Source organism: Salvelinus namaycush, chromosome 18 (assembly GCF_016432855.1).
Source record: "Salvelinus namaycush isolate Seneca chromosome 18, SaNama_1.0, whole genome shotgun sequence".
Classification (NCBI taxonomy): Eukaryota; Metazoa; Chordata; class Actinopteri; order Salmoniformes; family Salmonidae; genus Salvelinus; species Salvelinus namaycush.
Genome location: NC_052324.1, coordinates 34610887 through 34637463, shown reverse-complemented (window position 1 = coordinate 34637463; position 26577 = coordinate 34610887). Strand labels below are relative to the sequence as shown.

General features: G+C 38.2%; 1 protein-coding gene and 22 non-coding genes across 23 annotated transcripts; all 23 read left to right on the top strand.

Moving 5' to 3' along the window:
• Window positions 1-789: 789 nt before the first annotated feature.
• trnal-caa lies at window positions 790-901 on the top strand. The gene is made up of 2 exons: window positions 790-827; window positions 856-901. It is a non-coding gene; the product is annotated as a tRNA-Leu (tRNA).
• Window positions 902-1248: 347 nt separating this feature from the next.
• On the top strand, window positions 1249-1360 carry trnal-caa. The gene is made up of 2 exons: window positions 1249-1286; window positions 1315-1360. It is a non-coding gene; the product is annotated as a tRNA-Leu (tRNA).
• Window positions 1361-2164: 804 nt separating this feature from the next.
• trnal-caa lies at window positions 2165-2276 on the top strand. The gene is made up of 2 exons: window positions 2165-2202; window positions 2231-2276. It is a non-coding gene; the product is annotated as a tRNA-Leu (tRNA).
• An 804-nt stretch (window positions 2277-3080) lies between these two features.
• On the top strand, window positions 3081-3192 carry trnal-caa. Its single transcript has 2 exons — window positions 3081-3118; window positions 3147-3192. It is a non-coding gene; the product is annotated as a tRNA-Leu (tRNA).
• Window positions 3193-3540: 348 nt separating this feature from the next.
• trnal-caa lies at window positions 3541-3652 on the top strand. Its single transcript has 2 exons — window positions 3541-3578; window positions 3607-3652. It is a non-coding gene; the product is annotated as a tRNA-Leu (tRNA).
• Window positions 3653-4456: 804 nt separating this feature from the next.
• Window positions 4457-4568, top strand: trnal-caa. The gene is made up of 2 exons: window positions 4457-4494; window positions 4523-4568. It is a non-coding gene; the product is annotated as a tRNA-Leu (tRNA).
• Window positions 4569-5379: 811 nt separating this feature from the next.
• Window positions 5380-5491, top strand: trnal-caa. Its single transcript has 2 exons — window positions 5380-5417; window positions 5446-5491. It is a non-coding gene; the product is annotated as a tRNA-Leu (tRNA).
• Window positions 5492-6295: 804 nt separating this feature from the next.
• trnal-caa lies at window positions 6296-6407 on the top strand. The gene is made up of 2 exons: window positions 6296-6333; window positions 6362-6407. It is a non-coding gene; the product is annotated as a tRNA-Leu (tRNA).
• Window positions 6408-7212: 805 nt separating this feature from the next.
• trnal-caa lies at window positions 7213-7324 on the top strand. The gene is made up of 2 exons: window positions 7213-7250; window positions 7279-7324. It is a non-coding gene; the product is annotated as a tRNA-Leu (tRNA).
• An 807-nt stretch (window positions 7325-8131) lies between these two features.
• trnal-caa lies at window positions 8132-8243 on the top strand. Its single transcript has 2 exons — window positions 8132-8169; window positions 8198-8243. It is a non-coding gene; the product is annotated as a tRNA-Leu (tRNA).
• Window positions 8244-9050: 807 nt separating this feature from the next.
• trnal-caa lies at window positions 9051-9162 on the top strand. The gene is made up of 2 exons: window positions 9051-9088; window positions 9117-9162. It is a non-coding gene; the product is annotated as a tRNA-Leu (tRNA).
• An 806-nt stretch (window positions 9163-9968) lies between these two features.
• trnal-caa lies at window positions 9969-10080 on the top strand. Its single transcript has 2 exons — window positions 9969-10006; window positions 10035-10080. It is a non-coding gene; the product is annotated as a tRNA-Leu (tRNA).
• Window positions 10081-10883: 803 nt separating this feature from the next.
• On the top strand, window positions 10884-10995 carry trnal-caa. The gene is made up of 2 exons: window positions 10884-10921; window positions 10950-10995. It is a non-coding gene; the product is annotated as a tRNA-Leu (tRNA).
• An 804-nt stretch (window positions 10996-11799) lies between these two features.
• Window positions 11800-11911, top strand: trnal-caa. The gene is made up of 2 exons: window positions 11800-11837; window positions 11866-11911. It is a non-coding gene; the product is annotated as a tRNA-Leu (tRNA).
• Window positions 11912-12715: 804 nt separating this feature from the next.
• Window positions 12716-12827, top strand: trnal-caa. The gene is made up of 2 exons: window positions 12716-12753; window positions 12782-12827. It is a non-coding gene; the product is annotated as a tRNA-Leu (tRNA).
• An 804-nt stretch (window positions 12828-13631) lies between these two features.
• Window positions 13632-13743, top strand: trnal-caa. Its single transcript has 2 exons — window positions 13632-13669; window positions 13698-13743. It is a non-coding gene; the product is annotated as a tRNA-Leu (tRNA).
• Window positions 13744-14090: 347 nt separating this feature from the next.
• On the top strand, window positions 14091-14202 carry trnal-caa. The gene is made up of 2 exons: window positions 14091-14128; window positions 14157-14202. It is a non-coding gene; the product is annotated as a tRNA-Leu (tRNA).
• A 347-nt stretch (window positions 14203-14549) lies between these two features.
• trnal-caa lies at window positions 14550-14661 on the top strand. The gene is made up of 2 exons: window positions 14550-14587; window positions 14616-14661. It is a non-coding gene; the product is annotated as a tRNA-Leu (tRNA).
• An 804-nt stretch (window positions 14662-15465) lies between these two features.
• On the top strand, window positions 15466-15578 carry trnal-caa. The gene is made up of 2 exons: window positions 15466-15503; window positions 15533-15578. It is a non-coding gene; the product is annotated as a tRNA-Leu (tRNA).
• Window positions 15579-16383: 805 nt separating this feature from the next.
• trnal-caa lies at window positions 16384-16495 on the top strand. The gene is made up of 2 exons: window positions 16384-16421; window positions 16450-16495. It is a non-coding gene; the product is annotated as a tRNA-Leu (tRNA).
• An 804-nt stretch (window positions 16496-17299) lies between these two features.
• trnal-caa lies at window positions 17300-17411 on the top strand. Its single transcript has 2 exons — window positions 17300-17337; window positions 17366-17411. It is a non-coding gene; the product is annotated as a tRNA-Leu (tRNA).
• Window positions 17412-18216: 805 nt separating this feature from the next.
• On the top strand, window positions 18217-18328 carry trnal-caa. The gene is made up of 2 exons: window positions 18217-18254; window positions 18283-18328. It is a non-coding gene; the product is annotated as a tRNA-Leu (tRNA).
• Window positions 18329-19325: 997 nt separating this feature from the next.
• On the top strand, window positions 19326-23589 carry LOC120063393 (prostaglandin E2 receptor EP4 subtype-like). Its single transcript, XM_039013753.1, has 2 exons — window positions 19326-20405; window positions 21785-23589. Exons 1-2 carry the CDS (start codon window positions 19626-19628, stop codon window positions 22358-22360), a joined length of 1356 nt encoding a protein of 451 aa, XP_038869681.1. The 5' UTR covers window positions 19326-19625; the 3' UTR covers window positions 22361-23589.
• Window positions 23590-26577: the final 2988 nt, after the last annotated feature.

Here is a 26577-nt window from a genome sequence, read left to right as displayed (position 1 = left end):
AAAGTAGCTTTTGGTCAACACCGAGAAATTCTCCAAATGGTGAAAGGAAAACGCATGAACAGTGATTAAGAGTTTATAGATGTCATAATTTGAGAACAGAAAACACATGAAACGGGAATAATGGTTCGATACAGGTCAGCATATGCCTAGTTTACAATTCAAAAAGTTACTCAATTCCTTTAAAAAAATGTTTTTTACTATATCTTTCATTACCTTTTAACATTTTTTTCTTTTCCGTTCTTTGTATCTTAAGATCTGCATGTTTCCATCAGACATATCAGACTTTATGTAACAGAATCGTGAAAGATGTGAATTTCAAAGCTTCAGAGTTGTCATGATGTGCGAGTGTCTAAAGAGCCAGACTCAAGGTGAGAAGCTTTCCTGGCTATAGGAGTATTCTGGTGTCCGATTGGAGGCGAGGGTTCAAATCCCTCTTCTGACACAGCTTTTGCCTAAAAAAGTAGCTTTTGGTCAACACCGAGAAATTCTCCAAATGGTGAAAGGAAAACGCATGAACAGTGATTAAGAGTTTATAGATGTCATAATTTGAGAACAGAAAACACATGAAACGGGAATAATGGTTCGATACAGGTCATCATATGCCTAGTTTAGAATTCAAAAAGTTACTCAATTCCTTTAAAAAAATGTTTTTTACTATATCTTTCATTACCTTTTAACATTTTTTTCTTTTCCGTTCTTTGTATCTTAAGATCTGCAATTTTCCATCAGACATATCAGACTTTATGTTACAGAATCGTGAAAAAATATGAATTTTACGGCTTCATAGTTGTCAGGATGGCCGAGTGGTCTAAGGTGCCAGACTCAAGGTGAGAAACCTTCCTGGTTGTAAGGGTATTCTGGTCTACGACTGGAGGCGAGGGTTCAAATCCCTCTTCTGACACAGCTCTTGCCTAAAAAAGTATATTTTTGTCAACACCGAGAATTTCTCCAAAGGTTGAAAGGGAAACACATGAACAGTGATTAATAGTTTGATAGATGTCATAATTTGAGAACAGAAAACACATGAAACGTGAATAATCGTTCGATACAGGTCATCATATGCCTAGCTTAGAATTCACTCACTTCTTCAATTTCCTTGAAAAAAGTTTTTACTCTATCTTTCATTTGCTTTTGGCATTTTTTTGTTGTCTGTTCTTTGTATCTTCAGTTCTGCATGTTTCCATCAGACATATCAGACTTTATGTTACAGAATCCTGAAAAACATATTAATATTAAGGGTTCATAGTTGTCAGGATGGCCGAGTGGTCTAAGGCGCCAGACTCAAGGTGAGAAACCTTCCTGGTTATAAGGGTATTCTGGTCTCCGACTGGAGGCGAGGGTTCAAATCCCTCTTCTGACATAGCTTTTGCCTAAAAAAGTAGCTTTTGGTCAACACCGAGAAATTCTCCAAATGGTGAAAGGAAAACGCATGAACAGTGATTAAGAGTTTATAGATGTCATAATTTGAGAACAGAAAACACATGAAACGGGAATAATGGTTCGATACAGGTCATCATATGCCTAGTTTACAATTCAAAAAGTTACTCAATTCCTTTAAAAAAATGTTTTTTACTATATCTTTCATTACCTTTTAAAAAAAAATTATTTTCCGTTCTTTGTATCTTAAGATCTGCATGTTTCCATCAGACATATCAGACTTTATGTAACAGAATCGTGAAAGATGTGAATTTCAAAGCTTCAGAGTTGTCATGATGTGCGAGTGTCTAAAGAGCCAGACTCAAGGTGAGAAGCTTTCTTGGCTATAGGGGTATTCTGGTGTCTGATTGGAGGCGAGGGTTCAAATCCCTCTTCTGACACAGCTTTTGCCTAAAAAAGTAGCTTTTGGTCAACACCGAGAATTTCTCCAAAGGTTGAAAGGGAAACACATGAACAGTGATTAATAGTTTGATAGATGTCATAATTTGAGAACAGAAAACACATGAAACGTGAATAATCGTTCGATACAGGTCATCATATGCCTAGCTTAGAATTCACTCACTTCTTCAATTTCCTTAAAAAATGTTTTTACTCTATCTTTCATTTGCTTTTGGCATTTTTTTGTTGTCTGTTCTTTGTATCTTCAGTTCTGCATGTTTCCATCAGACATATCAGACTTTATGTTACAGAATCCTGAAAAACATATTAATATTAAGGTTTCATAGTTGTCAGGATGGCCGAGTGGTCTAAGGCGCCAGACTCAAGGTGAGAAACCTTCCTGGTTATAAGGGTATTCTGGTCTCTGACTGGAGGCGAGGGTTCAAATCCCTCTTCTGACACAGCTTTTGCCTAAAAAAGTAGCTTTTGGTCAACACCGAGAAATTCTCCAAATGGTGAAAGGAAAACGCATGAACAGTGATTAAGAGTTTATAGATGTCATAATTTGAGAACAGAAAACACATGAAACGGGAATAATGGTTCGATACAGGTCATCATATGCCTAGTTTAGAATTCAAAAAGTTACTCAATTCCTTTAAAAAAATGTTTTTTACTATATCTTTCATTACCTTTTAACATTTTTTTCTTTTCCATTCTTTGTATCTTAAGATCTGCATGTTTCCATCAGACATATCAGACTTTATGTAACAGAATCGTGAAAGATGTGAATTTCAAAGCTTCAGAGTTGTCATGATGTGCGAGTGTCTAAAGAGCCAGACTCAAGGTGAGAAGCTTTCTTGGCTATAGGGGTATTCTGGTGTCTGATTGGAGGCGAGGGTTCAAATCCCTCTTCTGACACAGCTTTTGCCTAAAAAAGTAGCTTTTGGTCAACACCGAGAATTTCTCCAAAGGTTGAAAGGGAAACACATGAACAGTGATTAATAGTTTGATAGATGTCATAATTTGAGAACAGAAAACACATGAAACGTGAATAATCGTTCGATACAGGTCATCATATGCCTAGCTTAGAATTCACTCACTTCTTCAATCTCCTTAAAAAATGTTTTTACTCTATCTTTCATTTGCTTTTGGCATTTTTTTGTTGTCTGTTCTTTGTATCTTCAGTTCTGCATGTTTCCATCAGACATATCAGACTTTATGTTACAGAATCCTGAAAAACATATTAATATTAAGGTTTCATAGTTGTCAGGATGGCCGAGTGGTCTAAGGCGCCAGACTCAAGGTGAGAAACCTTCCTGGTTATAAGGGTATTCTGGTCTCCGACTGGAGGCGAGGGTTCAAATCCTTCTTCTGACACAGCTTTTGCCTAAAAAAGTATATTTTTGTCAACACCGAGAAATTCTCCAAAGGTTGAAAGGAAAACACATGAACAGTGATTAATAGTTTGATAGATGTCACAATTTGAGAACAGAAAACACATGAAACGTGAATAATCATTCGATACAGGTCATCATATGCCTAGCTTAGAATTTACTAACTTTTTCAATTTCCTTAAAAAATGTTTTTTACTCTATCTTTCATTTGCTTTTGGCATTTTTTTGTTGTCTGTTCTTTGTATCTTCAGTTCTGCATGTTTCCATCAGACATATCAGACTTTATGTTACAGAATCCTGAAAAACATATTAATATTAAGGTTTCATAGTTGTCAGGATGGCCGAGTGGTCTAAGGCGCCAGACTCAAGGTGAGAAACCTTCCTGGTTATAAGGGTATTCTGGTCTCCGACTGGAGGCGAGGGTTCAAATCCCTCTTCTGACATAGCTTTTGCCTAAAAAAGTAGCTTTTGGTCAACACCGAGAAATTCTCCAAATGGTGAAAGGAAAACGCATGAACAGTGATTAAGAGTTTATAGATGTCATAATTTGAGAACAGAAAACACATGAAACGGGAATAATGGTTCGATACAGGTCATCATATGCCTAGTTTAGAATTCAAAAAGTTACTCAATTCCTTTAAAAAAATGTTTTTTACTATATCTTTCATTACCTTTTAACATTTTTTTCTTTTCCGTTCTTTGTATCTTAAGATCTGCATGTTTCCATCAGACATATCAGACTTTATGTAACAGAATCGTGAAAGATGTGAATTTCAAAGCTTCAGAGTTGTCATGATGTGCGAGTGTCTAAAGAGCCAGACTCAAGGTGAGAAGCTTTCCTGGCTATAGGGGTATTCTGGTGTCCGATTGGAGGCGAGGGTTCAAATCCCTCTTCTGACACAGCTTTTGCCTAAAAAAGTAGCTTTTGGTCAACACCGAGAATTTCTCCAAAGGTTGAAAGGGAAACACATGAACAGTGATTAATAGTTTGATAGATGTCATAATTTGAGAACAGAAAACACATGAAACGTGAATAATCGTTCGATACAGGTCATCATATGCCTAGCTTAGAATTCACTCACTTCTTCAATTTCCTTAAAAAATGTTTTTACTCTATCTTTCATTTGCTTTTGGCATTTTTTTGTTGTCTGTTCTTTGTATCTTCAGTTCTGCATGTTTCCATCAGACATATCAGACTTTATGTTACAGAATCCTGAAAAACATATTAATATTAAGGTTTCATAGTTGTCAGGATGGCCGAGTGGTCTAAGGCGCCAGACTCAAGGTGAGAAACCTTCCTGGTTATAAGGGTATTCTGGTCTCCGACTGGAGGCGAGGGTTCAAATCCCTCTTCTGACACAGCTTTTGCCTAAAAAAGTAGCTTTTGGTCAACACCGAGAAATTCTCCAAATGGTGAAAGGAAAACGCATGAACAGTGATTAAGAGTTTATAGATGTCATAATTTGAGAACAGAAAACACATGAAACGGGAATAATGGTTCGATACAGGTCATCATATGCCTAGTTTAGAATTCAAAAAGTTACTCAATTCCTTTAAAAAAATGTTTTTTACTATATCTTTCATTACCTTTTAACATTTTTTTCTTTTCCGTTCTTTGTATCTTAAGATCTGCATGTTTCCATCAGACATATCAGACTTTATGTTAACAGAATCGTGAAAAGATAGTGAATTTCAAAGCTTCAGAGTTGTCATGATGTGCCGAGTGGTCTAAGATGCCAGACTCAAGGTGAGAAGCTTCCTGGTTATAGGGGTATTCTGGTGTCTACGACTGGAGGCGAGGGTTCAAATCCCTCTTCTGACACAGCTCTTGCCTAAAAAAGTATATTTTTGTCAACACCGAGAATTTCTCCAAAGGTTGAAAGGGAAACACATGAACAGTGATTAATAGTTTGATAGATGTCATAATTTGAGAACAGAAAACACATGAAACGTGAATAATCGTTCGATACAGGTCATCATATGCCTAGCTTAGAATTCACTCACTTCTTCAATTTCCTTAAAAAAAAGTTTTTACTCTATCTTTCATTTGCTTTTGGCATTTTTTTGTTGTCTGTTCTTTGTATCTTCAGTTCTGCATGTTTCCATCAGACATATCAGACTTTATGTTACAGAATCCTGAAAAACATATTAATATTAAGGTTTCATAGTTGTCAGGATGGCCGAGTGGTCTAAGGCGCCAGACTCAAGGTGAGAAACCTTCCTGGTTATAAGGGTATTCTGGTCTCCGACTGGAGGCGAGGGTTCAAATCCCTCTTCTGACATAGCTTTTGCCTAAAAAAGTAGCTTTTGGTCAACACCGAGAAATTCTCCAAATGGTGAAAGGAAAACGCATGAACAGTGATTAAGAGTTTATAGATGTCATAATTTGAGAACAGAAAACACATGAAACGGGAATAATGGTTCGATACAGGTCATCATATGCCTAGTTTACAATTCAAAAAGTTACTCAATTCCTTTAAAAAAATGTTTTTTACTATATCTTTCATTACCTTTTAACATTTTTTTCTTTTCCGTTCTTTGTATCTTAAGATCTGCATGTTTCCATCAGACATATCAGACTTTATGTAACAGAATCGTGAAAGATGTGAATTTCAAAGCTTCAGAGTTGTCATGATGTGCGAGTGTCTAAAGAGCCAGACTCAAGGTGAGAAGCTTTCCTGGCTATAGGGGTATTCTGGTGTCTGATTGGAGGCGAGGGTTCAAATCCCTCTTCTGACACAGCTTTTGCCTAAAAAAGTAGCTTTTGGTCAACACCGAGAATTTCTCCAAAGGTTGAAAGGGAAACACATGAACAGTGATTAATAGTTTGATAGATGTCATAATTTGAGAACAGAAAACACATGAAACGTGAATAATCGTTCGATACAGGTCATCATATGCCTAGCTTAGAATTCACTCACTTCTTCAATTTCCTTAAAAAATGTTTTTACTCTATCTTTCATTTGCTTTTGGCATTTTTTTGTTGTCTGTTCTTTGTATCTTCAGTTCTGCATGTTTCCATCAGACATATCAGACTTTATGTTACAGAATCCTGAAAAACATATTAATATTAAGGTTTCATAGTTGTCAGGATGGCCGAGTGGTCTAAGGCGCCAGACTCAAGGTGAGAAACCTTCCTGGTTATAAGGGTATTCTGGTCTCCGACTGGAGGCGAGGGTTCAAATCCCTCTTCTGACACAGCTTTTGCCTAAAAAAGTAGCTTTTGGTCAACACCGAGAAATTCTCCAAATGGTGAAAGGAAAACGCATGAACAGTGATTAAGAGTTTATAGATGTCATAATTTGAGAACAGAAAACACATGAAACGGGAATAATGGTTCGATACAGGTCATCATATGCCTAGTTTAGAATTCAAAAAGTTACTCAATTCCTTTAAAAAAATGTTTTTTACTATATCTTTCATTACCTTTTAACATTTTTTTCTTTTCCGTTCTTTGTATCTTAAGATCTGCATGTTTCCATCAGACATATCAGACTTTATGTAACAGAATCGTGAAAGATGTGAATTTCAAAGCTTCAGAGTTGTCATGATGTGCGAGTGTCTAAAGAGCCAGACTCAAGGTGAGAAGCTTTCCTTGGCTATAGGGGTATTCTGGTGTCTGATTGGAGGCGAGGGTTCAAATCCCTCTTCTGACACAGCTTTTGCCTAAAAAAGTAGCTTTTGTCAACACCGAGAATTTCTCCAAAGGTTGAAAGGGAAACACATGAACAGTGATTAATAGTTTGATAGATGTCATAATTTGAGAACAGAAAACACATGAAACGTGAATAATCAGTTCGATACAGGTCATCATATGCCTAGCTTAGAATTCACTCACTTCTTCAATTTCCTTAAAAAATGTTTTTACTCTATCTTTCATTTGCTTTTGGCATTTTTTTGTTGTCTGTTCTTTGTATCTTCAGTTCTGCATGTTTCCATCAGACATATCAGACTTTATGTTACAGAATCCTGAAAAACATATTAATATTAAGGTTTCATAGTTGTCAGGATGGCCGAGTGGTCTAAGGCGCCAGACTCAAGGTGAGAAACCTTCCTGGTTATAAGGGTATTCTGGTCTCCGACTGGAGGCGAGGGTTCAAATCCCTCTTCTGACACTAGCTTTTGCCTAAAAAAGTAGCTTTTGGTCAACACCGAGAAATTCTCCAAATGGTGAAAGGAAAACGCATGAACAGTGATTAAGAGTTTATAGATGTCATAATTTGAGAACAGAAAACACATGAAACGGGAATAATGGTTCGATACAGGTCATCATATGCCTAGTTTAGAATTCAAAAAGTTACTCAATTCCTTTAAAAAAATGTTTTTTACTATATCTTTCATTACCTTTTAACATTTTTTTCTTTTCCGTTCTTTGTATCTTAAGATCTGCATGTTTCCATCAGACATATCAGACTTTATGTAACAGAATCGTGAAAGATGTGAATTTCAAAGCTTCAGAGTTGTCATGATGTGCGAGTGTCTAAAGAGCCAGACTCAAGGTGAGAAGCTTTCCTGGCTATAGGGGTATTCTGGTGTCCGATTGGAGGCGAGGGTTCAAATCCTTCTTCTGACACAGCTTTTGCCTAAAAAAGTATATTTTTGTCAACACCGAGAAATTCTCCAAAGGTTGAAAGGAAAACACATGAACAGTGATTAATAGTTTGATAGATGTCACAATTTGAGAACAGAAAACACATGAAACGTGAATAATCGTTCGATACAGGTCATCATATGCCTAGCTTAGAATTCACTCACTTCTTCAATTTCCTTAAAAAATGTTTTTTACTCTATCTTTCATTTGCTTTTAGGCATTTTTTTGTTGTCTGTTCTTTGTATCTTCAGTTCTGCATGTTTCCATCAGACATATCAGACTTTATGTTACAGAATCCTGAAAAACATATTAATATTAAGGTTTCATAGTTGTCAGGATGGCCGAGTGGTCTAAGGCGCCAGACTCAAGGTGAGAAACCTTCCTGGTTATAAGGGTATTCTGGTCTCCGACTGGAGGCGAGGGTTCAAATCCCTCTTCTGACATAGCTTTTGCCTAAAAAAGTAGCTTTTGGTCAACACCGAGAAATTCTCCAAATGGTGAAAGGAAAACGCATGAACAGTGATTAAGAGTTTATAGATGTCATAATTTGAGAACAGAAAACACATGAAACGGGAATAATGGTTCGATACAGGTCATCATATGCCTAGTTTAGCAATTCAAAAAGTTACTCAATTCCTTTAAAAAAATGTTTTTTACTATATCTTTCATTACCTTTTAACATTTTTTTCTTTTCCGTTCTTTGTATCTTAAGATCTGCATGTTTCCATCAGACATATCAGACTTTATGTAACAGAATCGTGAAAGATGTGAATTTCAAAGCTTCAGAGTTGTCATGATGTGCGAGTGTCTAAAGAGCCAGACTCAAGGTGAGAAGCTTTCCTGGCTATAGGGGTATTCTGGTGTCTGATTGGCGGCGAGGGTTCAAATCCCTCTTCTGACACAGCTTTTGCCTAAAAAAGTATATTTTTGTCAACACCGAGAATTTCTCCAAAGGTTGAAAAGGAAAACACATGAACAGTGATTAATAGTTTGATAGATGTCATAATTTGAGAACAGAAAACACATGAAACGTGAATAATCGTTCGATACAGGTCATCATATGCCTAGCTTAGAATTCACTCACTTCTTCAATTTCCTTAAAAAATGTTTTTACTCTATCTTTCATTTGCTTTTAGGCATTTTTTTGTTGTCTGTTCTTTGTATCTTCAGTTCTGCATGTTTCCATCAGACATATCAGACTTTATGTTACAGAATCCTGAAAAACATATTAATATTAAGGTTTCATAGTTGTCAGGATGGCCGAGTGGTCTAAGGCGCCAGACTCAAGGTGAGAAACCTTCCTGGTTATAAGGGTATTCTGGTCTCCGACTGGAGGCGAGGGTTCAAATCCCTCTTCTGACACAGCTTTTGCCTAAAAAAGTAGCTTTTGGTCAACACCGAGAAATTCTCCAAATGGTGAAAGGAAAACGCATGAACAGTGATTAAGAGTTTATAGATGTCATAATTTGAGAACAGAAAACACATGAAACGGGAATAATGGTTCGATACAGGTCATCATATGCCTAGTTTACAATTCAAAAAGTTACTCAATTCCTTTAAAAAAATGTTTTTTACTATATCTTTCATTACCTTTTAACATTTTTTTCTTTTCCGTTCTTTGTATCTTAAGATCTGCAATTTTCCATCAGACATATCAGACTTTATGTTACAGAATCGTGAAAAAATATGAATTTTAAGGCTTCATAGTTGTCAGGATGGCCGAGTGGTCTAAAGAGCCAGACTCAAGGTGAGAAGCTTTCTTGCCTATAGGGGTATTCTGGTCTACGACTGGAGGCGAGGGTTCAAATCCCTCTTCTGACACAGCTTTTGCCTAAAAAAGTATATTTTTGTCAACACCGAGAATTTCTCCAAAGGTTGAAAGGGAAACACATGAACAGTGATTAATAGTTTGATAGATGTCATAATTTGAGAACAGAAAACACATGAAACGTGAATAATCGTTCGATACAGGTCATCATATGCCTAGCTTAGAATTCACTCACTTCTTCAATTTCCTTAAAAAATGTTTTTACTCTATCTTTCATTTGCTTTTGGCATTTTTTTGTTGTCTGTTCTTTGTATCTTCAGTTCTGCATGTTTCCATCAGACATATCAGACTTTATGTTACAGAATCCTGAAAAACATATTAATATTAAGGTTTCATAGTTGTCAGGATGGCCGAGTGGTCTAAGGCGCCAGACTCAAGGTGAGAAACCTTCCTGGTTATAAGGGTATTCTGGTCTCCGACTGGAGGCGAGGGTTCAAATCCCTCTTCTGACATAGCTTTTGCCTAAAAAAGTAGCTTTTGGTCAACACCGAGAAATTCTCCAAATGGTGAAAGGAAAACGCATGAACAGTGATTAAGAGTTTATAGATGTCATAATTTGAGAACAGAAAACACATGAAACGGGAATAATGGTTCGATACAGGTCATCATATGCCTAGTTTACAATTCAAAAAGTTACTCAATTCCTTTAAAAAAATGTTTTTTACTATATCTTTCATTACCTTTTAACATTTTTTTCTTTTCCGTTCTTTGTATCTTAAGATCTGCATGTTTCCATCAGACATATCAGACTTTATGTAACAGAATCGTGAAAGATGTGAATTTCAAAGCTTCAGAGTTGTCATGATGTGCGAGTGTCTAAAGAGCCAGACTCAAGGTGAGAAGCTTTCCTGGCTATAGGGGTATTCTGGTGTCCTGATTGGAGGCGAGGGTTCAAATCCCTCTTCTGACACAGCTTTTGCCTAAAAAAGTATATTTTGTCAACACCGAGAATTCTCCAAAGGTTGAAAGGGAAACACATGAACAGTGATTAATAGTTTGATAGATGTCATAATTTGAGAACAGAAAACACATGAAACGTGAATAATCGTTCGATACAGGTCATCATATGCCTAGCTTAGAATTCACTCACTTCTTCAATTTCCTTAAAAAATGTTTTTACTCTATCTTTCATTTGCTTTTGGCATTTTTTTGTTGTCTGTTCTTTGTATCTTCAGTTCTGCATGTTTCCATCAGACATATCAGACTTTATGTTACAGAATCCTGAAAAACATATTAATATTAAGGTTTCATAGTTGTCAGGATGGCCGAGTGGTCTAAGGCGCCAGACTCAAGGTGAGAAACCTTCCTGGTTATAAGGGTATTCTGGTCTCCGACTGGAGGCGAGGGTTCAAATCCCTCTTCTGACATAGCTTTTGCCTAAAAAAGTAGCTTTTGGTCAACACCGAGAAATTCTCCAAATGGTGAAAGGAAAACGCATGAACAGTGATTAAGAGTTTATAGATGTCATAATTTGAGAACAGAAAACACATGAAACGGGAATAATGGTTCGATACAGGTCATCATATGCCTAGTTTACAATTCAAAAAGTTACTCAATTCCTTTAAAAAAATGTTTTTTACTATATCTTTCATTACCTTTTAACATTTTTTTCTTTTCCGTTCTTTGTATCTTAAGATCTGCATGTTTCCATCAGACATATCAGACTTTATGTAACAGAATCGTGAAAGATGTGAATTTCAAAGCTTCAGAGTTGTCATGATGTGCGAGTGTCTAAAGAGCCAGACTCAAGGTGAGAAGCTTTCCTGGCTATAGGGGTATTCTGGTGTCGGATTGGAGGCGAGGGTTCAAATCCTTCTTCTGACACAGCTTTTGCCTAAAAAAGTATATTTTTGTCAACACCGAGAAATTCTCCAAAGGTTGAAAGGAAAACACATGAACAGTGATTAATAGTTTGATAGATGTCACAATTTGAGAACAGAAAACACATGAAACGTGAATAATCATTCGATACAGGTCATCATATGCCTAGCTTAGAATTTACTAACTTTTTCAATTTCCTTAAAAAATGTTTTTTACTCTATCTTTCACTTGCTTTTAGCATTTTTTTGTTGTCTGTTCTTTGTATCTTAAGTTCTGCAATTTTCCATCAGACATATCAGACTTTATGTTACAGAATCGTGAAAAAATATGAATTTTAAGGCTTCATAGTTGTCAGGATGGCCGAGTGGTCTAAGGCGCCAGACTCAAGGTGAGAAACCTTCCTGGTTATAAGGGTATTCTGGTCTCCGACTGGAGGCGAGGGTTCAAATCCCTCTTCTGACACAGCTTTTGCCTAAAAAAGTAGCTTTTGGTCAACACCGAGAAATTCTCCAAATGGTGAAAGGAAAACGCATGAACAGTGATTAAGAGTTTATAGATGTCATAATTTGAGAACAGAAAACACATGAAACGGGAATAATGGTTCGATACAGGTCATCATATGCCTAGTTTAGAATTCAAAAAGTTACTCAATTCCTTTAAAAAAATGTTTTTTACTATATCTTTCATTACCTTTTAACATTTTTTTCTTTTCCGTTCTTTGTATCTTAAGATCTGCATGTTTCCATCAGACATATCAGACTTTATGTAACAGAATCGTGAAAGATGTGAATTTCAAAGCTTCAGAGTTGTCATGATGTGCGAGTGTCTAAAGAGCCAGACTCAAGGTGAGAAGCTTTCCTGGCTATAGGGGTATTCTGGTGTCCGATTGGAGGCGAGGGTTCAAATCCTTCTTCTGACACAGCTTTTGCCTAAAAAAGTATATTTTTGTCAACACCGAGAATTTCTCCAAAGGTTGAAAGGGAAACACATGAACAGTGATTAATAGTTTGATAGATGTCATAATTTGAGAACAGAAAACACATGAAACGTGAATAATCGTTCGATACAGGTCATCATATGCCTAGCTTAGAATTCACTCACTTCTTCAATTTCCTTAAAAAATGTTTTTACTCTATCTTTCATTTGCTTTTGGCATTTTTTTGTTGTCTGTTCTTTGTATCTTCAGTTCTGCATGTTTCCATCAGACATATCAGACTTTATGTTACAGAATCCTGAAAAACATATTAATATTAAGGTTTCATAGTTGTCAGGATGGCCGAGTGGTCTAAGGCGCCAGACTCAAGGTGAGAAACCTTCCTGGTTATAAGGGTATTCTGGTCTCCGACTGGAGGCGAGGGTTCAAATCCCTCTTCTGACATAGCTTTTGCCTAAAAAAGTAGCTTTTGGTCAACACCGAGAAATTCTCCAAATGGTGAAAGGAAAACGCATGAACAGTGATTAAGAGTTTATAGATGTCATAATTTGAGAACAGAAAACACATGAAACGGGAATAATGGTTCGATACAGGTCATCATATGCCTAGTTTACAATTCAAAAAGTTACTCAATTCCTTTAAAAAAATGTTTTTTACTATATCTTTCATTACCTTTTAACATTTTTTTCTTTTCCGTTCTTTGTATCTTAAGATCTGCATGTTTCCATCAGACATATCAGACTTTATGTAACAGAATCGTGAAAGATGTGAATTTCAAAGCTTCAGAGTTGTCATGATGTGCGAGTGTCTAAAGAGCCAGACTCAAGGTGAGAAGCTTTCCTGGCTATAGGGGTATTCTGGTGTCTGATTGGCGGCGAGGGTTCAAATCCCTCTTCTGACACAGCTTTTGCCTAAAAAAGTATATTTTGTCAACACCGAGAATTTCTCCAAAGGTTGAAAGGGAAACACATGAACAGTGATTAATAGTTTGATAGATGTCATAATTTGAGAACAGAAAACACATGAAACGTGAATAATCGTTCGATACAGGTCATCATATGCCTAGCTTAGAATTCACTCACTTCTTCAATTTCCTTAAAAAATGTTTTTTACTCTATCTTTCATTTGCTTTTGGCATTTTTTTGTTGTCTGTTCTTTGTATCTTCAGTTCTGCATGTTTCCATCAGACATATCAGACTTTATGTTACAGAATCCTGAAAAACATATTAATATTAAGGCTTCATAGTTGTCAGGATGGCCGAGTGGTCTAAGGCGCCAGACTCAAGGTGAGAAACCTTCCTGGTTATAAGGGTATTCTGGTCTCCGACTGGAGGCGAGGGTTCAAATCCCTCTTCTGACACAGCTTTTGCCTAAAAAAGTAGCTTTTGGTCAACACCGAGAAATTCTCCAAATGGTGAAAGGAAAACGCATGAACAGTGATTAAGAGTTTATAGATGTCATAATTTGAGAACAGAAAACACATGAAACGGGAATAATGGTTCGATACAGGTCATCATATGCCTAGTTTACAATTCAAAAAGTTACTCAATTCCTTTAAAAAAATGTTTTTTACTATATCTTTCATTACCTTTTAACATTTTTTTCTTTTCCGTTCTTTGTATCTTAAGATCTGCATGTTTCCATCAGACATATCAGACTTTATGTAACAGAATCGTGAAAAAATATGAATTTTACGGCTTCATAGTTGTCAGGATGGCCGAGTGGTCTAAGGAGCCAGACTCAAGGTGAGAAGCTTTCTTGGCTATAGGGGTATTCTGGTGTCTGATTGGAGGCGAGGGTTCAAATCCCTCTTCTGACACAGCTCTTGCCTAAAAAAGTATATTTTTGTCAACACCGAGAATTTCTCCAAAGGTTGAAAGGGAAACACATGAACAGTGATTAATAGTTTGATAGATGTCATAATTTGAGAACAGAAAACACATGAAACGTGAATAATCGTTCGATACAGGTCATCATATGCCTAGCTTAGAATTCACTCACTTCTTCAATTTCCTTAAAAAATGTTTTTACTCTATCTTTCATTTGCTTTTGGCATTTTTTTGTTGTCTGTTCTTTGTATCTTCAGTTCTGCATGTTTCCATCAGACATATCAGACTTTATGTTACAGAATCCTGAAAAACATATTAATATTAAGGTTTCATAGTTGTCAGGATGGCCGAGTGGTCTAAGGCGCCAGACTCAAGGTGAGAAACCTTCCTGGTTATAAGGGTATTCTGGTCTCCGACTGGAGGCGAGGGTTCAAATCCCTCTTCTGACATAGCTTTTGCCTAAAAAAGTAGCTTTTGGTCAACACCGAGAAATTCTCCAAATGGTGAAAGGAAAACGCATGAACAGTGATTAAGAGTTTATAGATGTCATAATTTGAGAACAGAAAACACATGAAACGGGAATAATGGTTCGATACAGGTCATCATATGCCTAGTTTACAATTCAAAAAGTTACTCAATTCCTTTAAAAAAATGTTTTTTACTATATCTTTCATTACCTTTTAACATTTTTTTCTTTTCCGTTCTTTGTATCTTAAGATCTGCATGTTTCCATCAGACATATCAGACTTTATGTAACAGAATCGTGAAAGATGTGAATTTCAAAGCTTCAGAGTTGTCATGATGTGCGAGTGTCTAAAGAGCCAGACTCAAGGTGAGAAGCTTTCTTGGCTATAGGGGTATTCTGGTGTCTGATTGGAGGCGAGGGTTCAAATCCCTCTTCTGACACAGCTCTTGCCTAAAAAAGTATATTTTTGTCAACACCGAGAATTTCTCCAAAGGTTGAAAGGGAAACACATGAACAGTGATTAATAGTTTGATAGATGTCATAATTTGAGAACAGAAAACACATGAAACGTGAATAATCGTTCGATACAGGTCATCATATGCCTAGCTTAGAATTCACTCACTTCTTCAATTTCCTTAAAAAATGTTTTTACTCTATCTTTCATTTGCTTTTGGCATTTTTTTGTTGTCTGTTCTTTGTATCTTCAGTTCTGCATGTTTCCATCAGACATATCAGACTTTATGTTACAGAATCCTGAAAAACATATTGATATTAAGGTTTCATAGTTGTCAGGATGGCCGAGTGGTCTAAGGCGCCAGACTCAAGGTGAGTAAACCTTCCTGGTTATAAGGGTATTCTGGTCTCCGACTGGAGGCGAGGGTTCAAATCCCTCTTCTGACATAGCTTTTGCCTAAAAAAGTAGCTTTTGGTCAACACCGAGAAATTCTCCAAATGGTGAAAGGAAAACGCATGAACAGTGATTAAGAGTTTATAGATGTCATAATTTGAGAACAGAAAACACATGAAACGGGAATAATGGTTCGATACAGGTCATCATATGCCTAGTTTACAATTCAAAAAGTTACTCAATTCCTTTAAAAAAATGTTTTTTACTATATCTTTCATTACCTTTTAACATTTTTTTCTTTTCCGTTCTTTGTATCTTAAGATCTGCAATTTTCCATCAGACATATCAGACTTTATGTTACAGAATCGTGAAAAAATATGAATTTCAAAGCTTCAGAGTTGTCATGATGTGCGAGTGTCTAAAGAGCCAGACTCAAGGTGAGAAGCTTTCCTGGTTGTAAGGGTATTCTGGTCTACGACTGGAGGCGAGGGTTCAAATCCCTCTTCTGAAAAAGCTCTTGCCTAAAAAAGTATATTTTTGTCAACACCGAGAATTTCTCCAAAGGTTGAAAGGGAAACACATGAACAGTGATTAATAGTTTGATAGATGTCATAATTTGAGAACAGAAAACACATGAAACGTGAATAATCGTTCGATACAGGTCATCATATGCCTAGCTTAGAATTCACTCACTTCTTCAATTTCCTTAAAAAATGTTTTTACTCTATCTTTCATTTGCTTTTGGCATTTTTTTGTTGTCTGTTCTTTGTATCTTCAGTTCTGCATGTTTCCATCAGACATATCAGACTTTATGTTACAGAATCCTGAAAAACATATTAATATTAAGGTTTCATAGTTGTCAGGATGGCCGAGTGGTCTAAGGCGCCAGACTCAAGGTGAGAAACCTTCCTGGTTATAAGGGTATTCTGGTCTCCGACTGGAGGCGAGGGTTCAAATCCCTCTTCTGACATAGCTTTTGCCTAAAAAAGTAGCTTTTGGTCAACACCGAGAAATTCTCCAAATGGTGAAAGGAAAACGCATGAACAGTGATTAAGAGTTTATAGATGTCATAATTTGAGAACAGAAAACACATGAAACGGGAATAATGGTTCGATACAGGTCATCATATGCCTAGTTTACAATTCAAAAAGTTACTCAATTCCTTTAAAAAAATGTTTTTTACTATATCTTTCATTACCTTTTAACATTTTTTTCTTTTCCGTTCTTTGTATCTTAAGATCTGCATGTTTCCATCAGACATATCAGACTTTATGTAACAGAATCGTGAAAGATGTGAATTTCAAAGCTTCAGAGTTGTCATGATGTGCGAGTGTCTAAAGAGCCAGACTCAAGGTGAGAAGCTTTCCTGGCTATAGGGGTATTCTGGTGTCTGATTGGAGGCGAGGGTTCAAATCCCTCTTCTGACACAGCTTTTGCCTAAAAAAGTATATTTTTGTCAACACCGAGAATTTCTCCAAAGGTTGAAAGGGAAACACATGAACAGTGATTAATAGTTTGATAGATGTCATAATTTGAGAACAGAAAACACATGAAACGTGAATAATCGTTCGATACAGGTCATCATATGCCTAGCTTAGAATTCACTCACTTCTTCAATTTCCTTAAAAAATGTTTTTACTCTATCTTTCATTTGCTTTTGGCATTTTTTTGTTGTCTGTTCTTTGTATCTTCAGTTCTGCATGTTTCCATCAGACATATCAGACTTTATGTTACAGAATCCTGAAAAACATATTAATATTAAGGTTTCATAGTTGTCAGGATGGCCGAGTGGTCTAAGGCGCCAGACTCAAGGTGAGAAACCTTCCTGGTTATAAGGGTATTCTGGTCTCCGACTGGAGGCGAGGGTTCAAATCCCTCTTCTGACACAGCTTTTGCCTAAAAAAGTAGCTTTTGGTCAACACCGAGAAATTCTCCAAATGGTGAAAGGAAAACGCATGAACAGTGATTAAGAGTTTATAGATGTCATAATTTGAGAACAGAAAACACATGAAACGGGAATAATGGTTCGATACAGGTCATCATATGCCTAGTTTAGAATTCAAAAAGTTACTCAATTCCTTTAAAAAAATGTTTTTTACTATATCTTTCATTACCTTTTAACATTTTTTTCTTTTCCGTTCTTTGTATCTTAAGATCTGCATGTTTCCATCAGACATATCAGACTTTATGTAACAGAATCGTGAAAGATGTGAATTTCAAAGCTTCAGAGTTGTCATGATGTGCGAGTGTCTAAAGAGCCAGACTCAAGGTGAGAAGCTTTCCTGGCTATAGGGGTATTCTGGTGTCTCGATTGGAGGCGAGGGTTCAAATCCCTCTTCTGACACAGCTTTTGCCTAAAAAAGTATATTTTTGTCAACACCGAGAATTTCTCCAAAGGTTGAAAGGGAAACACATGAACAGTGATTAATAGTTTGATAGATGTCATAATTTGAGAACAGAAAACACATGAAACGTGAATAATCGTTCGATACAGGTCATCATATGCCTAGCTTAGAATTCACTCACTTCTTCAATTTCCTTAAAAAATGTTTTTACTCTATCTTTCATTTGCTTTTGGCATTTTTTTGTTGTCTGTTCTTTGTATCTTCAGTTCTGCATGTTTCCATCAGACATATCAGACTTTATGTTACAGAATCCTGAAAAACATATTAATATTAAGGTTTCATAGTTGTCAGGATGGCCGAGTGGTCTAAGGCGCCAGACTCAAGGTGAGAAACCTTCCTGGTTATAAGGGTATTCTGGTCTCCGACTGGAGGCGAGGGTTCAAATCCCTCTTCTGACATAGCTTTTGCCTAAAAAAGTAGCTTTTGGTCAACACCGAGAAATTCTCCAAATGGTGAAAGGAAAACGCATGAACAGTGATTAAGAGTTTATAGATGTCATAATTTGAGAACAGAAAACACATGAAACGGGAATAATGGTTCGATACAGGTCATCATATGCCTAGTTTACAATTCAAAAAGTTACTCAATTCCTTTAAAAAAATGTTTTTTACTATATCTTTCATTACCTTTTAACATTTTTTTCTTTTCCGTTCTTTGTATCTTAAGATCTGCATGTTTCCATCAGACATATCAGACTTTATGTTACAGAATCGTGAAAAAATATGAATTTTAAGGCTTCATAGTTGTCAGGATGGCCGAGTGGTCTAAGGCACCAGACACAAGGTGAGAAATCTTCCTGGTTTGAAAGGTATTCTGGTCTCCCCCCCTCCCCCCCCACACACATACACATACTTACACGCAAACAACTATGTTTCAGCAAACACCCTATCTGTATGCAGAGAAAACATAAGCTTCCAGGATGAACCTCAAACAGTGTCAGAGAAAGCAGGGTCAGTCCATCCTGCTGAGCCTCTGACCGATTCTGTTTTAGGAAGCCGTTGATAGGCCTAATATGTTGAAACCACACAATAATATAAATTATACCTGTCTACTGTAACGGGCCTTCCCTCCACTGACTTTTGCTTACATAGCGTGTTATTTCTGTTTCTGCTGCAATAATGTTACTGACGAGCTGTACTGAAATATTATATTTTAATAATTATATCAATCTCAGATATGCAGAGAGCATCCAGGAAGTTCTGTGGGCATAGCCTAATCATTGAAAGTGAGGAACTCTAAACCTTTGTGCGTTTAAGCAGCAAACTACATCTAAGAGGTATTGACAGCTGGAAGCTTGGAGCAGGGGGCGGGGCAGTGCTCATGCAGAGGGGAATCTAAAAAGCGCACAGACACACACTCAATCATATCAGTGAACTGTAGATTATACAGGCAGACGAGTGAGCACGAATCTTAAACATGGATCAGTCATTTGTAAACGTCAATGGACAGGGGATAAGGCAATGACGTCGACGGGTTACAGATACTTGGACAAAATCAACTGAACATCGAAACAACAGTTTTAAAGGCGTTCTAACTTCTGTTGTGAATATATTGATTCAGCTCACATTCAGGATGAAGATTTCAATCATGTTTGATACGCTTCATTTTTGTAGATACCATGCCTAATGCATCTACTGTATTTCTTATTGGGAAATATTAACGACAGCCTATAATGTGACTAAATATTTGTTTAAAATGAGTAACAACACTGTGACCGGGAGGACCATGGTCCCGACTATACCGTCCATCATGTTTATTTTCGGGGTGGTGGGAAATGTGATTGCCATCGTGGTGCTCTGCAAGTCCAGGAAGGAACAGAAGGAGACCACGTTCTACACGCTGGTATGCGGTCTGGCGGTTACAGACCTTTTGGGGACACTCCTGGCCAGTCCCGTCACCATCGCAACCTATGTGAAAGGCTCGTGGCCAGGCGGGGAACCACTGTGCCAATATTTTGGATTCATCATGCTTTTCTTCTCTCTAGCGGGGCTCAGCATTATATGCGCCATGTCCGTGGAGAGATACTTGGCGATAAACCACGCGTATTTCTACAACGACTATGTGGATCAGAGACTGGCGGGCATGACGCTTCTGGCTATCTACATCTCCAACGTGCTTTTCTGCGCTCTACCTAGCATGGGTCTGGGACAAGTCAAAAAGCAGTACCCACAAACCTGGTGCTTCATAGAGTGGCGGAGCAACGTGAGTACCGATGCCGCCTTTTCATATATGTACGCGGGGTTCAGTTCGATTCTAATTCTAGCCACAGTGATCTGTAACGTTCTGGTATGCGGTGCTCTGATTCGAATGCACCGGCGGTTTGTTCGGAAGATGTCATTGTGGACAGACCCCGGACGAAACACAGACCGGAGAAGGAGACGCAGCTTCGGGCATCTGGCCGGCGCAGAGATCCAGATGGTGATTGTACTCATATGCACCTCAGCGGTGGTGCTTATATGCTCCATTCCACTTGTTGTAAGTTTCTCTTCTCACTTTGTGAACCATTTTATTTATTTTTCCTATTCGCAGAAAGACCATTTAAAAACTTTATGCGCACGATTTAAATGTACGCACGGGTTGATATTTTACGCACATTGTGAATGTAAGTTAGAGTCCGTTGTTTTCTCATAGTTTATGTACATAGTAGTGTAATACGTGTTCTGAGTGAACAAAACAATAGGAACACCTGATCGTTCCATGACATAGACTGGGCCAGCATCCCTGTGGAATGCTTTCGACACCTTGTAGAATGAATGCCTCGACGAATTGAGGCTGTTCTGATGACAAAGGGGGTGCAACTCAATATTAGGAAGGTGTTCCTAATGTTCGTACACTCTGTGTACACTGAGTGTACAAAACATTAAGGACACCTTCCTAATATTGAATTGCACTCGCCCCTTTTGTCCTCAGAACAGCCTCAATTCGTCGAGGCATTCATTCTACAAGGTGTCGAAAGCATTCCACAGGGATGCTGGCCCATGTTGACTTCAAGTTGGCTGAATGTCCTTTGGTTGGTGGACCATTCTTGATACACACGGGAAACTGTTGAGCATGAAAAACCCATCAGCATTGCAGTTCTTTACACAGACCGGTGCACCTGGCACCTACTACCATACCCAGTTCAAAGGCATTTAAATATTGTGTCTTGCCCATTCACCCTCTGAATGACACCCATACACAATCCATGTCTCAATTGTCTCAAGGCTTAAAAATCCTTTAACCTGTCTCCTCCCCTTCATCTACAAATTGTATAACTGACTTAATTTTGCTGAGCCCCAAGAAGGCAGCAGCTAATGGGGATCCATAATAAATACAAATACAACTCTACACTGATTGAAGTGACATCAATAAAGCATCATAGCTTTCACCTGGATTCATCTGGTCAGTCTGTCATGGAAAGATCAGGTGTTCCTAATGTTTTGCACACTCATTTTATTCTGCTTTGTGTACTAGCACTGACTTAGCTGATAAATACTTTGTTGAGGGAAAATGTACTTGATAAGATATGTGATATGTTGTTGTCTCACCTAGCTATCTGAAGATGAATGCACTAATTGTAAGTCGCTTTGGTTAAGAGTGTCTTCTAAATGACTGAAAAGTCAAATATCACACACGGTCGCACACACACATGCGCACCACACAAATAAGCATCATTAGTTGTGTGTGGTGTGTTAGTTGTGTATGTTTTTACTGTGTGCCACACCTGGTGTTCCCCTTGGGCAGAATTCAATCAGATTAAATTCAATTTCTCTTGCAGATGTAGGTGTCAAAAAGCTGTATAAAAACATAAGCATCAATGTCAATTAAATTCAGCAGGGCAAAACAAAATTCCCTTTATTCCCTCTCCTTTGCAGGTGCAAGTGTTTCTGAACCAGATTTATAAGACTCCGGTGGAGCTGAGACTGGAGAAGAACCCAGATCTACGGGCGATCCGCTTCGCCTCATTCAACCCCATCCTGGACCCCTGGATCTACATCCTCCTCCGCAAGGCCGTGCTCCTCAAGCTCATTGAGCAGATCAAGTGTCTGTTCTGTAAGATAGGAGCACGGAGGCAGCAGAGACAGGGAGCACATAACTGCCACTGCATTGATGAACACCAGCTCCACTCCATCATCTCTTCACAAGAGTTCCCGTCCTTGGTGTCCCGCGAACTGAAGGAGGTGTCCAGCACCTCTCAGGTCGTCCTCTACCTTCCTGATGGAAGCTGTCATCACACAGGAGAGCAGGTTGGGCTCCGCAATTCCTCTGTCCAAGACCCCCAAAGTTCTTATTTGTCAGAACAGAGAAGTCCAGAGGATGGGAGGAGAGAGGTGACAAACCTAACCAGGGACCACTCTGGTGTGGGAGGAAAGACCACTCAATCATGTGTGAAAGACCAGGCTCTTCATGTGTTGCTAAGTAATGAGACGGTACAGGAGAAATGCATATAGATCTTGTTTATTTGGAATCCCATGAACGGTTACTTCAACAGCTTCTCTAAGACTCCTCATAGTATTGTGAAGTGTCTGTGAGTCAGAGGGATGTCCACACATACATTGACGGCACTGCCTTCAAACTGCCCAAGATGCCTTTTCAGACAGATTCTGCTCTCCTAAGGGACTTATTCGGTTAGCGGAAGTGTTAGTGCCAACAGAAATAGATTGGCTCCCAGGATGACTCATTTGACATCCTCTAAAGACGAGGAATGGCACATTTAGACAATGTTGAAAAGCTTTTGGTAAGCCAGACAGGAGGAAGGACAAACAAGAGAGAGAAGATGTCTGCTCCACTTTGATGTCAAGCTACCTCGACCAGAAACATCAATGTTTGTTTGTTTGTTTTTCCTGTCTTCTCGCACAGGTCAGAGAGCAAGGCTGTAAGAGCAGAGCAGCTTCTCCATGGCCTAAAGGGGCATTGGCTGTACACTGTAGCTAAACAGTTTAAACACTAGCTTCTTTCAATCATTGTGCAAACTGAGTTAGTATTTAGAGTATTTAAGCTACAATGATTGAGATGTACAGAATTGTTATTATGATTCATTGAAAGGAATGTAGTATAGGGCCTGTCATTATGTGCCAAACTGCCATGATAACGCCAAGGAAAAGTCAGTTCTCACAAAACCATTTGTCTGTAGAAGGTTTGCTGTTCAGAGATACACTTCACTTGACTGTTTTGCATCACATAATAGCTTTAGAGAGTTAATGTATAGTGCAGTATTGTGTGTAATAACATTATCCATGTGTTGTCCTTCAGGTGAGGAGTATGTCAAATTGCGAATTAGAAGGCTTTTTAGAATGCCTTAGTCATGGAATGAGTTGTGCCAACATGCAGGGTAGTTTGCCAAACTCTGTATATGTATTTCTATTACGCTGGTACCAGTTTTTGAACGTTTATCAGATTATCAGTGATTCACCTAAGTATTGTCATTGTCATTATTTAGTGACTTACGCAATCAGCCTGGTCTCATATACTAGCATACATAAATCAGGGACACCAGATTAGTGTGACATGTTACGTTTGGTATGATTACGTCAGACAGAAGGTTACTTAAGGAAAAATGAAAGGAGGGCGGTTAGTCGGCGTATTACGCAAACGTCTAGCGCGAACGTCTAGCAACCCAAAGGTTGCGCGTGCGAATCTCATCACGGACAACTTTAGCATTTTAGATAATTAGCAACTTTGTAACTACTTAGTATGTTAGCTAACCTTTCCCCTAACCCTAACCCTTTAACCTAACTCATAAGCTTAACCCCTAGCCTAGCTAACATTAGCCAGCTAGCTAACATTAGCCAGCTACCTACGTTAGCCACAACAAATTGGAATTTGTAACATTTCATACGTTTTGCAAATTCATAACATATTGTACATTTTGTAATTCGTAACATATCACATGAAATGGATGATGGACATCCACAAATTAATACATACAATACGAAACGTAACATATCATCCTAAATGGAGTGTCTCGGATTTATGTACAGAATAATACGAAATGCTCTGAGACCAGGTTGATGCAATTTCTTCTCTGTGAGAAGTTTCAAGTTATTCAATCCCACCATGAAATGTTACAATAGCATAATATGAAAGGTCCTTATCAATTTTGAAATATTATGTTCTGCCATATCTGTAAACCCCCTAAAATGACAGATGTTTTTCATTTTAAATCCAATAAGCTTATGTTGTATCCACCCTATAGAATATTAATTTAAGCAATACATTCTAAAAATGAATTCAATTGATTAACAGTAACTGATACCCACCTTTTGGTTTCAAGGATTTGTGCATGACTCCATTTCCTTTGGACCACCTATGAGACTGAACGTGTGTATGTGCAAAACATCACGCACATGAGTCAGTGTCAGGCAGTGTGTGTGTGTGTCATTAAACTACATGTCATCTAAGAACAAGCGGAAATCATTTATGTAAGCAGGAAGGTTCTCAGACTCAGATTCCTGACAGAGTTTAGAGGTCATATTGTGACCCTGTTAGCACACAGATGTTACTGAAAGGTACAGGCCACTGCTTTCCAAGTTTACACAAGTATAATTGGCTAAACAAACCCTAACGAACTTGGGTCCAAGGCCGTTAACGATGAATTCAGGTTCAAACACGCAAAAAGAATCCCAGATCTACTAGTTAGTAACTGAGCACACACACACACACACACCACACACACACACAATATTGTGATGAGCAGAAGGCAGACTTCCCATAACTTGACTGAGGCAGCATCTTTCATAAAACAACAAGCGTCTATGGCTCCTATTCAGCATGATTCAAGGTCCAGTGCAGTCAAAATTGAGTTTTTCCTTATATCATAGTGTACAACACCTGATGAAATTAACACTGTAAAAGGTGTGATTTTTTTATCAGTGTAATTTACTGATAGTTGCTGGTTGAAAATCCAATCTACACAGGACCTTCTAATCAGCAGGTTTGCATGGGTGGGAGTTTCGACTTTCCATGGTGACATTACTATGCGGCAAATTGGTTAATTGACCAATAACAAAGAGCGTTCCAAACCTCTCTGCCAATAATAGCTAGTCTTCAGTTTTCCTCTCCCTACTCTGCATTGCTGGTTAAGGGCTTGTAAGTAAGAACTTCACGGTAAGGTCTACACCTGTTGTATTCGGGCGCATGTGACAAATAACATTTGATTTGACTCAGACCACTCCCAGACAGTCCCAGCAAAATTCTTGCTTGAGAAATAGTTTTTTGCTAAAAATATATTTTTGTCCTTAATGGAAATCTATTACAGTAAGGTACTTAATTACTACCCATGAATTATTTGATATTGATATAGAAACGACTGCAGTGGGCCTTTAAGCTTGAACTAGCAATGCTTTGACAAATATGCTGAGAATGGGATATCAACACAGAGTGTGTGAGAGCAACCAACCTCAACATGAGTAACCACAACAGCCACGCGATGTGTGGTGGAGAGAGCAGATAAACTGTGAAAGGCTGTAATTTATCAAAACACGCTGTTGCATGGAGTACTTCCAAAGAGACAATAGGGCTGTTCACCGCAGTAATTGTCTTGTATATTGACCCAGGTCTGATTGCAACCTTACGTGACACACACTTTTACCAAATGTGTTTATGCCTCTTCCACAAACTACACTTTCATAAGATAGAGCCAGTATATGCTCATGGACACTCTTAATGGGCAAAAATGGGCATAGAGTTGGCGAGCAAGTTCATAAGCTATTAGGTTTCAGGGTCTGGGTTGAGCTAGTGGCCACACTTCCGCCCAGTCTACATTTCCATCCATTCTCCTGTAACATGGCCATATAATCTCAGTAACTACACATACGTTGCCGTTCTGTGCATCACATTACAGTAACAAGGAAACATAAAGCTGCTTTAAGTCAATAGGATGCACGCCAACATCAATTATCTGTCCTGTGTCTCCTGGGAGCTATGACACCGACTGCTCAGCATCAGGGCACATCTGCTGTCAGCTACAGATGAACAGGACAGTAGACCACTACGTCATGATTATTATAGCATTATACATGACAGAGACCAGAAACTATGGGATGGTAGAGATGATAAACCCTCAGTGATGTGCATAAGCTGTTTTTCTCAGGTAGTGGGGAGAAAAGACAAATCTAATGTAAAGAGGAAGACCAGGCAATGGTTGAAACCTTGTAAAAACAACACTTTTTTCTCAGGGTACAGGTGGTAATGGTTTATAACAGTGTCATTCATTTTAGGCACGTAAAATCTGTAAATAATGAGTATTTCACTAATTGAGGCACTCATTCAGTGCTGTAGCCGAAGCCATACAGTGTTAGCAGACCAGGGGTCTAAGGCACTGCATCTCAGTGCTGTAGCCAAAGCCATACAGTGTTGGCAGACCAGGGGTCTAAGGCACTGCATCTCAGTGCTGTAGTCGAAGCCATACAGTGTTGGCAGACCAGGGGTCTAAGGCACTGCATCTCAGTGCTGTAGTCGAAGCCATACAGTGTTAGCAAACCAGGGAGGGAGAAGATGATCTAAAAAGCTTCAGGAATTAATCAACCTTCTGACTCTGTTAAGCCCTACACAAACATAGTTAGGACTCAGAATACAGGCTTAATTCATGGGGTTCAGAACAGTATTAAACACAGCCCGTTCCCACGAAACCAGTTATTAATTACACGTTACACGTTGATCCTCATTG